This window comes from Sebastes umbrosus, chromosome 5, assembly GCF_015220745.1.
Source record: "Sebastes umbrosus isolate fSebUmb1 chromosome 5, fSebUmb1.pri, whole genome shotgun sequence".
NCBI classification, from domain to species: Eukaryota; Metazoa; Chordata; class Actinopteri; order Perciformes; family Sebastidae; genus Sebastes; species Sebastes umbrosus.
This window is the reverse complement of record NC_051273.1, coordinates 30,077,117-30,092,411: the sequence shown is the minus strand read 5'-3', so window position 1 is coordinate 30,092,411 and position 15,295 is coordinate 30,077,117. Positions and strand designations below refer to the sequence as shown.

General features: G+C 39.4%; 1 protein-coding gene across 1 annotated transcript; it reads right to left on the bottom strand.

Moving 5' to 3' along the window:
- Nucleotides 1-5,087: 5,087 nt before the first annotated feature.
- LOC119487882 (meprin A subunit beta-like) lies at nt 5,088-14,536 on the bottom strand. Its single transcript, XM_037768945.1, has 15 exons — nt 14,401-14,536; nt 14,191-14,218; nt 13,498-13,548; nt 13,361-13,404; nt 11,854-11,932; nt 11,633-11,750; nt 10,922-11,100; nt 10,545-10,763; nt 8,788-8,937; nt 7,273-7,488; nt 6,802-7,058; nt 5,984-6,194; nt 5,706-5,882; nt 5,368-5,624; nt 5,088-5,261 (listed from the first exon to the last, which is right to left on the bottom strand). Exons 1-15 carry the CDS (start codon nt 14,440-14,442, stop codon nt 5,235-5,237), a joined length of 2,055 nt encoding a protein of 684 aa, XP_037624873.1. The 5' UTR covers nt 14,443-14,536; the 3' UTR covers nt 5,088-5,234.
- Between the last annotated feature and the right edge of the window lie 759 nt (nt 14,537-15,295).

The following is a 15,295-nucleotide window of genomic DNA, read 5'->3' as shown; positions in this document are numbered from 1 at the left end:
AATACAGTGGAGCCCAGAAGCCATCTCCATGCCGCGAGGCAGACAAGCACTAGCGTCTGCCTGTCTATTCACGTGAGGAGCGCAGAGACCAGCGGATCCAAGTGGGGTATCGGTTGAGAAGGCGTTCCTTAATGTGACCCAGGACACATTCGCGTACACACTGCTAAAATAATGTGGCCATATGTGGCCCAGAACACCTCTGAATGTGGTCTGAAAGATCTAATCTCAATGCATCTTGAGTGAGTTCACACCTGTATTTAGAGCTGTCCACTTGTGATTGGATCACTGGAATACCAGGTCTGAATAGGGCCTTATTTACTTGCTCACCGCGATATCAAGAAAATTAACATGATAAAAAAAAAGAATATTAGCACAGTATTGTATCCATAATGTTATTATTAGTTAATATGGTATGCTAAAAAGAGTATGGCTTCAAATAAGTTAATGCTCAAACTCCATTGTTGATGTTGAACTTTTTTGATATCACACTCCAGCTGATTATATTAATATAAAGTAATAATTGATTAATATATATTATATAGTCTGTATTGAGGCCCCCTGCCTGGCACATTATTGTTTTTATAAATGCCCGTTTCTGTGTGAAAAGTGGCCCATGCATTGTTTTAGTGCGTAGTGGCATTAGTCCTGCTCAGAGCAGCATCCGAGAGTGTTGTAGTACTTGTTGTGTGGGTAGTGGTGTCATACAGTTTCACACAAATCGTTGTTCATTGAGCTTGACCCGGCTAACCGGGCTTAGTCAGCTAGCATGCTACAGCTGATAGAGAACAGCTGGTGCGCTGACAAAACTTTCTGGGGTAAAACTCACGCTCCAGAATTTCTGTGGCGATTGTGCGAGTAGTAGACAGAAACAGCTGTTTGGGTCACAGGGTGCACTGAAAGGATGTTGCATACCGAACCGAATGTCCTGTACCGAAAGGGTTTGGTTAGGAATACACGTATCGTTACAGACCTATCAGTTATTACTGAATACTGTAGAGTTGAGAATGGTTTGAAGCTGCTCTACCTTTACCTGCACTGGCTTCAAGTCAAACCCAGGACAGACAGAGGCCTCTGTCCTGTAAGGATTTAGTGAGCATGCATGAAGTTTCTTGCTCTGTTTGCCTGCCTACATGCTTGGCTCCGTTTTCTTCCTGCCTTATTTATTTATTTTGTATTTCTTCCTGTCTTCCCATCGGTTTGAGTTCAATTCTGGTTTTGTGCGCGGACTCTGAAACCCAACGGCAAAAACCCAAACAGGCTTCTGCAAATGCAGTGAAAAGTAGTAGTTGAATTTTCGTTGACACTTGATTACATGATTTCTTGGTTTTTAAGTCTTAACATTTCAAACACATACTTCTCAGTTCTCACTGCCATTTGGGTCTGCCAATGACTGCATAAAGTGCAGCTTTAAGTTGCTTTATCTTCCATTTTCATCTATGAAGACATTTTTCTTTCTTCTTTTTGTCTTTGCTGCTCAGCGTGGCTCCTTTGTGCACTGACAGAGATTCAGGGTTTTGCTTTAATTTCATGGCACCTGACTTTGATAAGTTCTCAGAACATTTGTGCATTAGTGTGTGTCTAGATAACTTGGACAGTGTGTGTGTGTGTGTGTGTGTGCGCGTGTGTGTGTGTGTGTGTGTGTGTGTGTGTGTGTGCACGTGTAGAGGTAGCAGTAAAATGTTATTATAGTCTTTGGAGGCAGCGTTTATAAGTTACAAGAGCTGTCTACCTGTGTGCGTGGTATGTCTGTCTGAGACCAATATGTAACATTGTGTGTCAGACTATTTTCTTCCATCAGTGTGTGTAGTGTTATAGCTGTATGCCGGTTTGCTTGCAATCTCAATTTTGAAATCACAAGGACAATGTGAGTAAGAGTAAGTGCACATGCAAGAGTGCAGCCAGCGACTTATACTGTGATGTCTATATTATCCATTCCTATTAACAAAGCACACATTATTTAAGGCTAATCTTTACAGCACAGAAGATTAAAGATGAAGTACAGTGGTGTTCAGAAAATATAAAGAAACTGCTTCATTCTGCTCAACGGAGCTTGACACAAAACCTTCCGCTCAAGGTTTAATTAAGAGTGCTTTCAAGTCACAGAGAGTACATTTTCAACTGTAGGTGAATGAGAACAATCACACCACTACATGTTGTTGTTATACCTTCAAATTTACTTTCATTTTTTTTTAGCCGTCCTTGCAGTTAATGTGATACATATTGATAAAGTGTTTACTTGTAGAAAAGAACTGTGATTTTGTGTGAATAACCGACATCATTTATTTTTTCTTATTCTGATTTAAAGCTGCATTAGTTGATTGATTTTGTGCCCCAGAAAACCAAAACAAATGTCCAAAATGGACAAAAAAGAAATGCAGAGTTGGGTAATAATTCTCCGTGGGTTTGGCTCTACGATTGACCCCTTCCGCATTACACATTGTTCTTTGATCCATTGTTAATGTAAATCATGAGTTAATGCAGCTTTAAATGTCTTTGTCACGTTTGAATATTGAATACATTTTCATAAATAATGGGTCCCATGAGCCCCAACCTGAATAACTAAGAACGATGATTTAAACCCAAATCTGACCTTATTGCTATTGGCTAATCAAGTTTGGGAATAAATGTCAAAATGCACAAGCTCTGAGGGCCTAGATGAGTGTGTCCCAAACCTTTTTTTCTGGGGAACCACTTTTTCAAAACGACAAACAATTGCAACCCAATTCACAATGGGCGTTATCTAATGTATAAATTGCGAGAAGTTCCTGACCATTTTTACTCACCTTATATTATCATGAAAAGGTAAACCAGCCATGTTGAAGAGATTTACGTTTGATAAATCATAACTTAATTTTATGCACGTGTTATTGAAAACATATACACATGTTAAATACTTTATAAATGAGACCAAATAAATGCATTTTGGCGGAGTTGACATGCTCTTGTTTTTTTTCCTCTCATCAGTAAAACAGACAGAATGTACGCAGTCTTTCATATTCAATGTTATAAATAGGCTACAAATATCAAAACAATATGAACATCCAGGCTCCCTCATGTGGCTCAAATGCGTACTGCAGATACTAATGTTCAATAAAAGACTATGGAAGGAATTCTGCAAATTTATTTGGCGACCCTAATAAAATCTCCTGCGACCCACCTGTGGGTCCCGACCATAGACTGTTTATATAGATGGACGACGCGTCTCCGCTTTCTCCCACTGTACAAAAGTGAAGCCGAAATATCCCGGATACGGGAGCTGCTATCTTGAGATTTTGACGTCATTTGGAGCCAGATTCTGCGCAGTAGGGGGCAAGACCATCTGTATCGAGGTCCCACCCACACACCCGCATGAGCCAATCACGAGCTGAGCACGGGCCGCAGCTTGCTAGCATGAGCCACCTAGCTGCTACGTTAGCATCACGGTAGCTGTTTGGCTAGAAAGACGCAACAACTAACCATAATATATCTATAACTAGATTTCTGATCAAATTGACACATGTTCTATCACTCAGACTCGTGACGGTTATGGAAAGTTAAAGTTACATCTCTCTCGTACAATTCCCGAGTCTCCGGCTGCGTGACTACTTCACTCAGAGCAGCTGTCTCACCCCCTTTTTGTAGCATTAAATAACTAATTAAAACCAAACTTATCAGAAAAATTAACACTTGAACATACATCAGCGTGATAAGAACTACCTAAAATGACAGAAACCATCTTTGGGAAAAATTGATTTGATGTGTACTTTGACTTTTTAGTTTGGTTCATGTCGCATCCACTAACATGGAGGGGGTGGGATTTATGACCTATACTGCAGCCAGCCACCAGGGGGCGATCGAGATGTGTTGGCTTCACTTTTGGGGAGCTGTCATGTCGTCCATCTTTATATACAGCCTATGGTTCCGACCCAGTCTTTGGGAATGACTGGCCAAGATGTACCAAATCCTGACCAAACTGTCAGACGACCAAAACCAAAATGATTTGATCAGGAGGAAGAACTTGCACAGGTATCATCATTTTGAGTCTGAACACCTCAAAACTGTCATGTCTTGAGTTTAATATCTGTTTTTAAGTATCAAAGGACAATCCTCATGACCATTGTTGCTTTTTTTTGGTTGAGAGGTAGTTTGTTGAATATTGTGTAAAAGATTTTGACACTAGATGATGTTCCAGAGAACAGTGGGATATTTGAAGAAGTGGGATGATTGATTTGGCTATATGAATTATAATGATTTTTTTCTCAATGAAAAATGAAAATATAAAGAGTTCACGTTCATTTCTATCCCCAAATAATCCATCCTCAGTGAGTAGTCCTAATTCGTGAAATGTCCCACAGGTCAAACTGGACTGAAAACAAATGATTATTACTTTCTGTCTCTAAACTTCTGCTTAAAAGAAGCACAATGTGAGAAGGTCTCTGTATGCAAGACACATCATGTACGAAACTATGTGAGTTAGTCCATGCTTTATAGCCTTCCAGTTGAGAGTGAATCATGGCACTCCTGCTGTTGTCTCTGAGTATCTCATAATAAAAATGATGATTGACTTAAACTGATGATTGTCTGATGTTTTTGGCTCAATAAGTGACTGATTGATTGACAGAACAATATATTTCTTCTTTTTTAGGCCATTTATATTTATATTTGAGATGTCTATAAGGTAGACAGTTTATTTCACTATACTCAAATAGATAATACAGTAGTAAGAGAAAGCATGTTCAAATCAAAGGTTTTATTCTTAGCAGCAGTTTTTCCGTTCATTTAAAATCTACATCAGACTTTTGTTTTTTTTATTTACAAAAATGTCGAGATGTTTTCGCTCCTCTCCTGACTGATTTCGGCAAGAGTTTGATTGACAGATGGTTCATCCAATCACCTGCCAAGTATTTTTTGAAAGTGTCTGCCCTTTTCCAAACAGTTTCCGACGACAGCTTCTCAAATGGTTCTGTGTAACAAATCATCTGGCGGGTCAGATTATGCCTAAGTACCCTCACAGTTTACAATTACATGGTTGAGGTCTTGAAAAGTAACCATAATACTGTAAATCAGTCACTCCCTGACTGGTAATGAAGAAGGGAACAAATGGTTTGAGCATGCATGCGGTCAGAGATTTTATTTCTAACATACAAATTCAAATTATACATGAAAAGGAGTCAGGTGACAGTCTGATTAAACAGATAATTTAGTAATGCGCTCTCTCTTCTGATAAATGCTGATGTTTTCCTTTTATCGGGACATCATGGTAAATCTTTGATCGGCTGCTCCTGTAACGAAATAGACATATATATTTAGTACATTTAGATGCGTTGGCACAAATGAGGCATGGTAAATTCATGCTATGATGAATGAGTGCTATTGTTTAACCCTCACTTCCATGAATCCAGGCATGTCCTGTATGATCACCGCCTTGTCGCTCTCCTGGTGTCTCCTCCTCCTCCTCAAGGCATTCCCTACGATGAGCACCGTAACCACCAACATGGCTGCTGCCACAGACCCTGCTACAGCTATGACCAGCGTGAAGTTATTAGCTTCCTGCGGAGCACCTTGGTCTGCAGCCTTCATCAGACTGGGGTCAGCGTGGACTGCAGAGTAGGGTAGGGGCTGAGGTACCAGCAGATTGGATATATCTGAGGACAAGTAGACAACAACCGTGACCTTTCAGAGACAGGATGATCCTAAATATACAGTATAAAGTATGACTTCCACACCTTCCATGCTGAAGAGGAAGAAGGCATCGTCTCCTTTGATGAAGTTTCTGCTCTTTAGTCTGTTGTGGGTGAGGAAGCTACTGGTTCCAGTGCCTGGACCTCGATAGTAATAGCTGCCATCAGACGCAGTCACTTTAGAGCCCACCTTCCTGGGATCGTCCCAGTAGTACTCAGTGCCTGGGACAAACAGGTGAACTGTCATTCTCCGTTTGACAACAATTCATTGTATAAAGAAGAGAATGAGTGGCTAAACTACGAGTTATCCACCCTTCTCTTACCGTCAGAGGACTTCTTGTCGGGGTCAGTGGTGAACATTCGGTGCATGTTCATTTGCTGTCTGATGTCAGACTGCTGATCCATTAGGGCCATAGTTGCCTGCTGCCACGGACACGGCCACTTGAGTCTGTGGTCGTTGGGGCCTGAGGTCAGGTAGAAGTAGGTGGCCATGTATCCTGGACGGTCGCTTTTTCCATTTAGGTACACACCGACCTAGAGATCACAGAGCAGTATGAAGTAACGTTAAAGTACTGTGCCAGCATATGGTGGTAACATACAGTATGTCAATTGACCATTCACTTAACGCCTCCTCAGAACAGCATTTCTCCATATTTAGCTTATAGCAACCACAACTACGCACAACATGTGTGTCAAGCTTTGGATTTCATCAAGATTGAGAGAATCAAATATTTAAAGAGGACCTATTATGCTTTTGTGCTTTTTCCCTTTCCTTCATTGTGTTATATAGTTTTTTGTCCATGTAAAAGGTCTGCAAAGTTACAAAGCCCAAAGCCCACGCCAAAGGGAGTTTCTCTCTCCCACAGAAACACTGCTCCTGAACTGCCTGAAACGCCTTGCTTGAAGTCCCGCCTTTTCTTTTGTAACGTGGTGATGTCACCAAGTAACACATTTTGCCGAAAAGTCCGAAAAGTTAGGTTTGATTGACCAATCTTGTCAAGTGATAAGAGGTGCACAGTCAGTATGAGAAAAATAAAGCGATTTTGAACATTAAAGCATGTAAACACGTTCTAGTAGAAACCTAAAATACCAATATGCACCTGAAAATAAGCATAATAGATCCTCTTTAAACAGCATTTACCTGGAAGGAGTAACCTGCTGGAGACAGAAAGCGAGGGCTGTACAGTTTCTCTCCTGCTGGTGTGGTGGCCAGCAGGCGGGTGATGTTGCGGATGTGCCAGATGTGCTGAGGACACTTTGTGGATGACAGGTTAATGTCGTCCAGAGAGAGACCTCCCTTCGATGGGTTCTTTCCCCTCACGCCCTCAAAAACCAAACGGGCCTTCTTTGTCACATTCAGATTGATGTTGTGCAGTTCCCAGGAGCCCATAACGCCTCCTGTAAAGAGAACAGATAGAATAGACATTAATATTACACTATGAATCACTAATTTATTACTATGGTTGAGGTCGTATGTGAAATATTTGAGTTTTTGATTCGATTTCAGCTTCTTTCAAATTATTCTGGTTACACAACATATGTTTTTTGTTGGGCTTTAATTATAACTATACCATACTGTATATCATACAATATGTATTATTTCATGTGTTACCTGAAATACTCTTGAAGAGCTTCAGTTTACCGCTGGGGTTGGCCTCGTCATACTCTCGCACCCAGATATTGAGGACATCATCATCTGCCCCGGTGTTATAGAGGAAGAACTGCAGACACTGGGCTCCAGGTTTGGGGTAAAGCCAACGACTCTCCAGGAATGCGTTTTCACCGGGTTTAGTGGAGGCTGTCCTGAAGTGCATGAAGTAGCCTGTTCCTGAGGGCAGGAGGGGACAACAGTGGGTAATGTATGACCTCATATTACATTTTATGGTACCATATTCGAGACCCTTCTACATCGTTTTCAATTAAGTATGCTTAAAGGTGCTTAATATGAGATTGGGATCAATCCGCACGGCTCTCAACATGGCGATGGCTGAGCTGGCGACTAGCAGTTAAAGGTGCTAATAGTGAAAACAACAGGAACAGAGCTAACAGTGTTAACCTGGGAGGGAACCGTAGATTGAGTGCTACGCTTCCGTGGCGATGCCGTCGGCCGGGATGGCGTTATCAGCTGTAACCGCCGTATGAGAGCAGTGCAGAGCAGCGGCTGTGAGCTAGCAAGTGGTGCACGCTTACATGCACTAACATGCACTAAAAGCATGTGCGGCCGGCCCGGCTTTGTCAACAAAGCACAGAAAAACTCGGATTACAACACACACAGAGGGAGAGCAAATTCATTCTCTGTTCAGGTAGAAATTACTCAACTACGCCTATATCTTTACATATATTACATATGTTTATTACACGGCTTTGTTGGATACTCAATTCTGATTGGTCAATCACGGCGTTCTACAGTCTGTTATTTATAGCAGGATAATTTACAGCGAGCAGGTCATTGTTGTGAAATAAACCACCCCTCTGCATCACCCTGTCAGGGTTTATTCCACAACAATGACCTGTACATTATCCCTTACATAATATGTATACTGTATTAATGCTCTGGATATCATATAGAGAACTTTAAAATCTCCTCCAGGTCGTACTGCCTGGACTTAGAGTACATTTCCTGAACAGTTTTTCTACCCTCAGCAGAGACATCCATGACACTGTAGTGCAATTTTGAATCCCAGAATTATGTTTCAGCTTTTTATAAAACTAATGAAAGAAACACACTCTAAATTGTAGCTAATAAATCACTAATAAAAAGGTATTTATCTGTGTTTTTACTACCAGCCTGTACTTTGTACAGGTTATGTTATAAATCACTCGAGACACCTTTGTTTTTAAAATGTCTTCAGACACTTAACACCAAGGCCAGCTATATATGAGGCTATAAGATGATACAGTGATTAGCTTTCTTTAATAATTGCTCACTGGATAACAGCACAGATGTGTATTTATAAAATATTAGATTACTTTATCTGCATTTTCCAGTGTGTCATAAATAAATAAAAATGTTCAAACCCAAGATGCCAAATTGGGACTGCAGTCAGTCAGTAGATATAAAAAGGAAAGTCCTGGACTTTGAACATAACATGAACCGTAACATGTCTTTGTTTTCATTGACAGTCACCTTTGCATTTTCCCATGTTGGAGAAGTCAGTCTGAGGCCCTCCGCTCACAGAACTACGTTGTTCCCACTTTGCGTTGCCAGGACCCTGAATCATCCCACAGATGTTCTCCAACTCAAAGTCACAGCTGTCCACAAAGTTAGAAGACGTGGCTGTGGAGAGAAAACAGTAACAATGTCATCAAGATACATTAGCACAGTGAGTTGAGACTTTTATCTCTAGGATTGGAACTTTCTTTACCATTCCTGTCATAATCCTGGAATGCTAATAAACTGTGTATTTTTGCATAGATAATATATATAGATACATCGCCACTTCTATACATTCTAACAGAATGTAAGAAACCACGCAACCGCAGCCTAAATAACGAGAGCCAAGTCATATTCCACTTAAATTTGTTGAAATGACTTTAAGTAAAGTACAGTAAAGTTATACCAGTTTACAAAAGTGTTTCCAAGCTGAAAATGGTTGAGCACTTCAAATTAACAGCACCATTCAACATAGTCAAAAGCTTTCTCTGCGACAACCGATGATCAATCTACTGTAAATCCTGATTTTTTTAGAATATTCTATTAGACCTAATAATCTCCTTGTGTTGTTTCTAGACTGTCCCCACACCGTTTGATCAGGTGCCATGACTAAAGGTAAAATAGGCTCTAGGGTTTTATCAAGTATTTTAGCCAAAATTGATATTCAGAAGAGAAATAGGTCTATAAAAGGCAGTAGTGGATGCCAGACTATGAATGTACATTCTCATTAGCGCACCAGTCGCAACAATTATTTGATGGAAACTTCTTATGTAAGAGTTTTTAATCAGGACACCTTTGGTTAAATATGTTATCACATATCCAGCTTTTATTTGCCATCCATGAGAGGAGTAATAAAAGGAACAAGATATCGATATGACATCGATATATGGCTGCATGATAAGACATTTGTGGCATCCCCCGGTATTATTAAGGGCTGATAAATTATAGATTATTGCCCAAGATTATCAATATACACTCACCGGCCACTTTATTAGGCACACCTGTTCAATTGCTTGTTAACACAAATAGCTAATCAGCCAATCACATGGCAGCAACTCATTGCATTTAGGCATCTAGAGGTGGTGAAGACGACTTGCTGAAGTTCAAACCGAGCATCAGAATGGGGAGGGAAGGGGATTTAAATGACTTTGAACGTGGCATGGTTGTTGGTGCCAGATGGGCTGGTCTGAGTATTTAAAAAACTGCTGATCTACTGGGATTTTCACGCACAACCATCTCTAGGGTTTACAGAGAATGGTCTGAAAAAGAGAAAATATCCAGTGAGCGGCAGTTGTGTGGACGAAAATGCCTTGTTGTGATGTCAGAGGTCAGAGGAGAATGGGCAGAGTGGTTCGAGATGATAGAAAGGCAACAGTAACTCAAATAACCACTCGTTACAACCAAGGTGTTCAGAATACCATCTCTGAACGCACAACACGTCGAACCTTGAAGCAGATGGGCTACAGCAGCAGAAGACCACCCGGTACTAGCACAGGCCACTTTATTAGGTACACCTTGTACCTAATAAAGTGGCCGGTGAGTGTATATTAGCATCATCTTATGCCAGATAAACTCTGACCTTTCCTGTAAATCTGCTAGGTTATTATGGGACAAAAATCATTCCTATTTTATGAGGTGATTTAGTTTGTTGACTGTTCAAACACTCAAAGTGCAGGTTTTATGTCTCATTTATTGTTTGCTGGGCAGAATGACCGCTTGAGATTACTCACTGCAGTTGTAGAGACGGTTGAGCTTGGCGAGGTCACTGGCGCTGAACCCCATCCTCTGACCGATCACATCCATGAAGTGGGGGATCTTGGTGACGATGGTGGGATCGGAGCCGATGTTGAAGGACGTCTTGCTGTAGTGCATTACAGAGCCGTAGTCATAGGGAACGCCCAGAGCGCTGGACACTGTGTCGTTGTATTTTCTGAAGTTGTGGTCTTTACCTGAGGAAGGCATAAAAAGAATATCAGGAAGAATATGTCCCTTTGTTTTTGAAAGTGGATTCAGATAGTATGAGGAGAAATAATAGTTTCTGTACAGTTTGTCGCTTATTTAAAACAAGTTTTGAACTGTAATTCAAGGCGTTATAAATCAATGTTACCAGGTTCAATGCGATCCCACATGATGTCGACGTAATCATCGCGGTCAGCTCTGGACTGCTCGTGCCAGAAGCCCAGAGCGTGCAGGAACTCATGCTCAACGGTTCCTAGACGATCACAGTTTCTACCAATGGACAGCCGCTGCTTCCCGACATGCTGGTTGCCTACAGGCGAGGAGCACCTATGGAGAGAGCGAGATGCACTTTTCACTAAATGGTCTTTTAAGCCCCGGAGAGAAGGCCGGCCTTCAGAGAATGACAAGTAGCTCTCCCGGCTTTAGCACAGAACCAGCCTCGGTATCAGGAGATTGACATTTGTGCATAAACCTTAACTAATAGCACATTATACTGGAAATAATACTGCACTTTCATTGGGGTAAATGATCAGCGGTCTCCTGGATGAAAGCCCTGTGTTTGCTTTTTCACTGAAAACAGCTTAAGTTGTGTGCCGTGAAACCAAAACAATAAGCTAAAAGGTGCTAAAAGGTTCTGTAGAGCTGAGGGGAACTGCAGAGTCGAGTGATAACTCTCTGTGGGTTTGTCACTACAAGCGACCTCATTCACATTAAATGTAGTCATAAACGTTTGTTAAGGATGCAGTGTTTTGTCTTGTGGCTTCATGTGCCAGGACATATTCAACCAGCAGGCACGTAATAAGCACTGACATAGTTTTGTTCAACAGTACAGTTAAGATGAACTAAATGCAGCGCTCACCCGCTCCCTTTATACACAGAGATGTAGTTCTTCTCTCCTTTCCATGGTGTGAAGTCAATGCAGGTCTTCAGTTTGTACTGGTCAAATGCCTTCAGGATCACTCCCTTTGCATTCATTTCTACACGTTACATAGTGTAAGACAAAGAAACACATAAAAAAGCATCTCAATGTGGTGCATATCCATATTAATACGTTAGGTACTGTGAATGTGAGTTTCTTACCTAGACTGTCCTCTAGGTAGTAGGGAATGGTTGTTGGCCAGCGGTACTTGTCTCCTATAATGGAGTTTCTGCTGAATGTCTGATGGGAATGAAGAAAACAACAAGTATACAATTAGAAATGGATAAAAAAACTTGAACAGATTTATTTAAGTAAATGATAAAACTGAAACCTTCTCTTTTTAAATTGTAAGCTTTCCTTGATTGCCATGCAAATTCATGTCCTTCAAGACAATGAGGGTATTCTGTCCTAATAGAAGACTTCACCATCTGTAAGCTTTTATTTCTATTAAACTGTTCCTACTTTTAACATCTCTACATAGGCATCATTTTAATTATTTAAATTCATGTTGGTGAGCAGATATCATTGTACAGTTACATCTGTGAAGAAGATTAAGTCTTATGACTATCATCGCATTAATACTGTTCAAATCGCACAGCTTTAGTTCCTTCACACACTGCTCAAATATGAAATCATATTTGTGTCTTAATGCTTAATGGGACATTTTGAGCACCAACTATTTTGCATATATATAAATAAGATAAAGATATAAATTAGATATATATAAGGGAGAAATAATTAACACGCAAATGATAATTTAATTTGAGGAAACATCAGTTTTGTGTATGTTTTTTTATATTTTTGTTTGTATATAAATATATATATATATATATATATATATATATATATACTGTATATCTATCTTTTTTTGACGTACTATACTATTTTTTTTTTTTACTTTTAACTAGGGCTGTCAATAGATTAAAATATTTAATTGTGATTAATCGCATGATTGTCCATAGTTAATCACGATTAATCTGTTCAAAATGTACCATAAAGGCAGATTTGTCAAGTATTTAATACTCTTAATAACATGGGAGTGGGCAAATATGCTACTTTATGCAAATATATGTATATATTTATTATTGGAAATCAATTAACAACACAAAACAATGACAAATATTGTCTAGAAACCCTCACAGGTACTGCATTTAGCATAAATAATATGCTCAAATCATAACATGGCAAACTGCAGCCCAACAGGCAACAACAGCTGTCAGTGTGTCAGTGTGCTGACTTGACTATGACTTGCCCCAAACTGCATGTGATTATCATAAAGTGGGCATGTCTGTAAAGAGGAGACTCGTGGGTACCCATAGAACCTATTTTCATTCACATATCTTGAGGTCAGAGGTCAAGGGATCCCTTTAAAAATGGCCATGCCAGTTTTTCCTCGCCAGTATTTTGCGTAAGTTTGGAGCGTTATTTAACCTCATTTGCGACAAGCTAGTATGACATGGTCGGTACCAATGGTACATTATATTTATATCGAATAAACAGAGCAGGTAGGTAGGTTTCATTGTTGACTAGGGAAGTAAAAATGTAATGTATGTGTGTGCAAAAAATCTTTTTCTGTGCTCAAAATGTCCCATCGTGCCCAGAATTTTGACACAAATATAATGGCATAATCAAATAGGCCCGAATATGCAGATTACTGAAGCAGCTTACTTCATCCTCTTCGATATCTCCCTCCAGCAGGTCCAGTCCAGCCGCTGAAAAAGGAAAATTGTATTGGTTGATGAAAAAGATATAAGATATAGACATATTATCCAACAAAGCAAAACAAAAACAGTTTGTTCACAAACCTTCATTGATGTCTAAGATGTCCCAGTCATGGCCTTCGTCAACATCGGTTTCTGTAGATGTAGAATCAATAAATTGCTGCTCAAAAATGGGATTATGATCTTAGTAACATAATTATTATTGTACTGGTATTAGCATTGAGCCCTGCCCCAGAACCTAAATGTGTTAACTGTAAAACATTTCACATATATTTTAAAGCTTATTTATTCTTACATTTAAATTTTGCCTCCTAACTATTTTCAGATTTGAAATGGACTTCCAACTTGTTCTGAGTGAGAGTCCCCACAGATTTATTTCAGGTATTCAATTTGCTGACACCTCAGTACACTAAAATATGTTCAAGTGAGAAGTAGTTCTAATTTCCTACTTCTCACTTGATCATATTTTACTAAGAAGTAGAAAGTAGTACACTAAAATATCTCAAAGTGAGAAGTAGGAAATTAGAACTTTCTCTGTTGAGCTGAATGTACAGTATATGAAGGGTGCAGTGGGGATACTGTGTAAGCAACCATGTAAAATGTAAGGATCATGAATTCACTGCCAAAAGATCATAAGTGTACAGGATGGCAAGGTATTTTAAATCTTCTCACTTTGTCTTGAGTGTAATCTAACCCCAACCTAAATCTTGTACTTTTTTGTTTTTGTCTACCTTTTCACAGTAATTGACATGCGAAACATCATAATATGTGACTCACCCGTATCACCTGTTAGCTTAGCAGCAGCCTAGAAATTACATTAGAAAATATATTAATCAATCAATAGAGGAAAATTGATGACATGATTTACTAAAGAATGAAGTGACATTCTGGGTAGCAACTCAACTTTGTGACAAACAATGTTATTGTTTGGCACTGGAGATATACAATATGTTAATATTTCACAAAAATGTAAAGGCTTCCACTTACTAGTCCCAGGCCAAAGAACAGTATGATCCACCTGAGTGCCATGGCTCCAGCTGCAGACACGCACTCACTCTCTGTGTCGGTTCAACCTGCCTCAGTCCTGCTGTGTTTGAGGAAATGTTGCTGCTTCTGTTTTTATACAGAGGTAGAAAAACTACAGTGCACGCAACATCCACATGATCTGTTTTTTATGACTCGGGTTGAAGGAGATTAAAAGGTTGTTGAATTAATTATTAATTTAATAGTCATGATTAGCTTATCTAAGTATTGTGGTCACACTAATAAACATACACTGGTTGAAGATGGTTTGCAAAAGTTCAAACATAAAGACACACAACAAACTAATTTTAATAATAACTTTATTAATAAAGTAAATAATGTTAATTTAATTTAACTCTAAAATACTGTACCATACCATACCACACTGTGAGTTTTGAATTACTTTTTTAGACACACTATACTATGACTTATTTGTGACTTTTTTAGATATATTATACTATGGCCTTTTTTTATGAATTTTAGTCATACTATGACCTTTATACATACTATACTATGAGTTTTGTGAATGATTTTTTTTACTACTGACTTTTTTGACATATGCCTACTATAGGCTACTATGGCTTTTTATGACATACTAGACTATGACTTTTTTCAACAAACTATACTATGACTTTTTTAATGATTTTGTTTGACCTACTATACTATGATGTTGTTGTACTATGCTGCTTCTTTTTTTCGACCCACTATAAGTGTTTGAGCCATTCACATGGTGGCCACCGAGGCGCTGTGGTGAGTCTATTAAGTGGATACTCATTATAAACAGGTGTGGTGCACAGCGAGGTCTTTACTGGGAGTCAGGATATGATGCTGCTGTTTTACCTTGAGAGATGTACTTTTG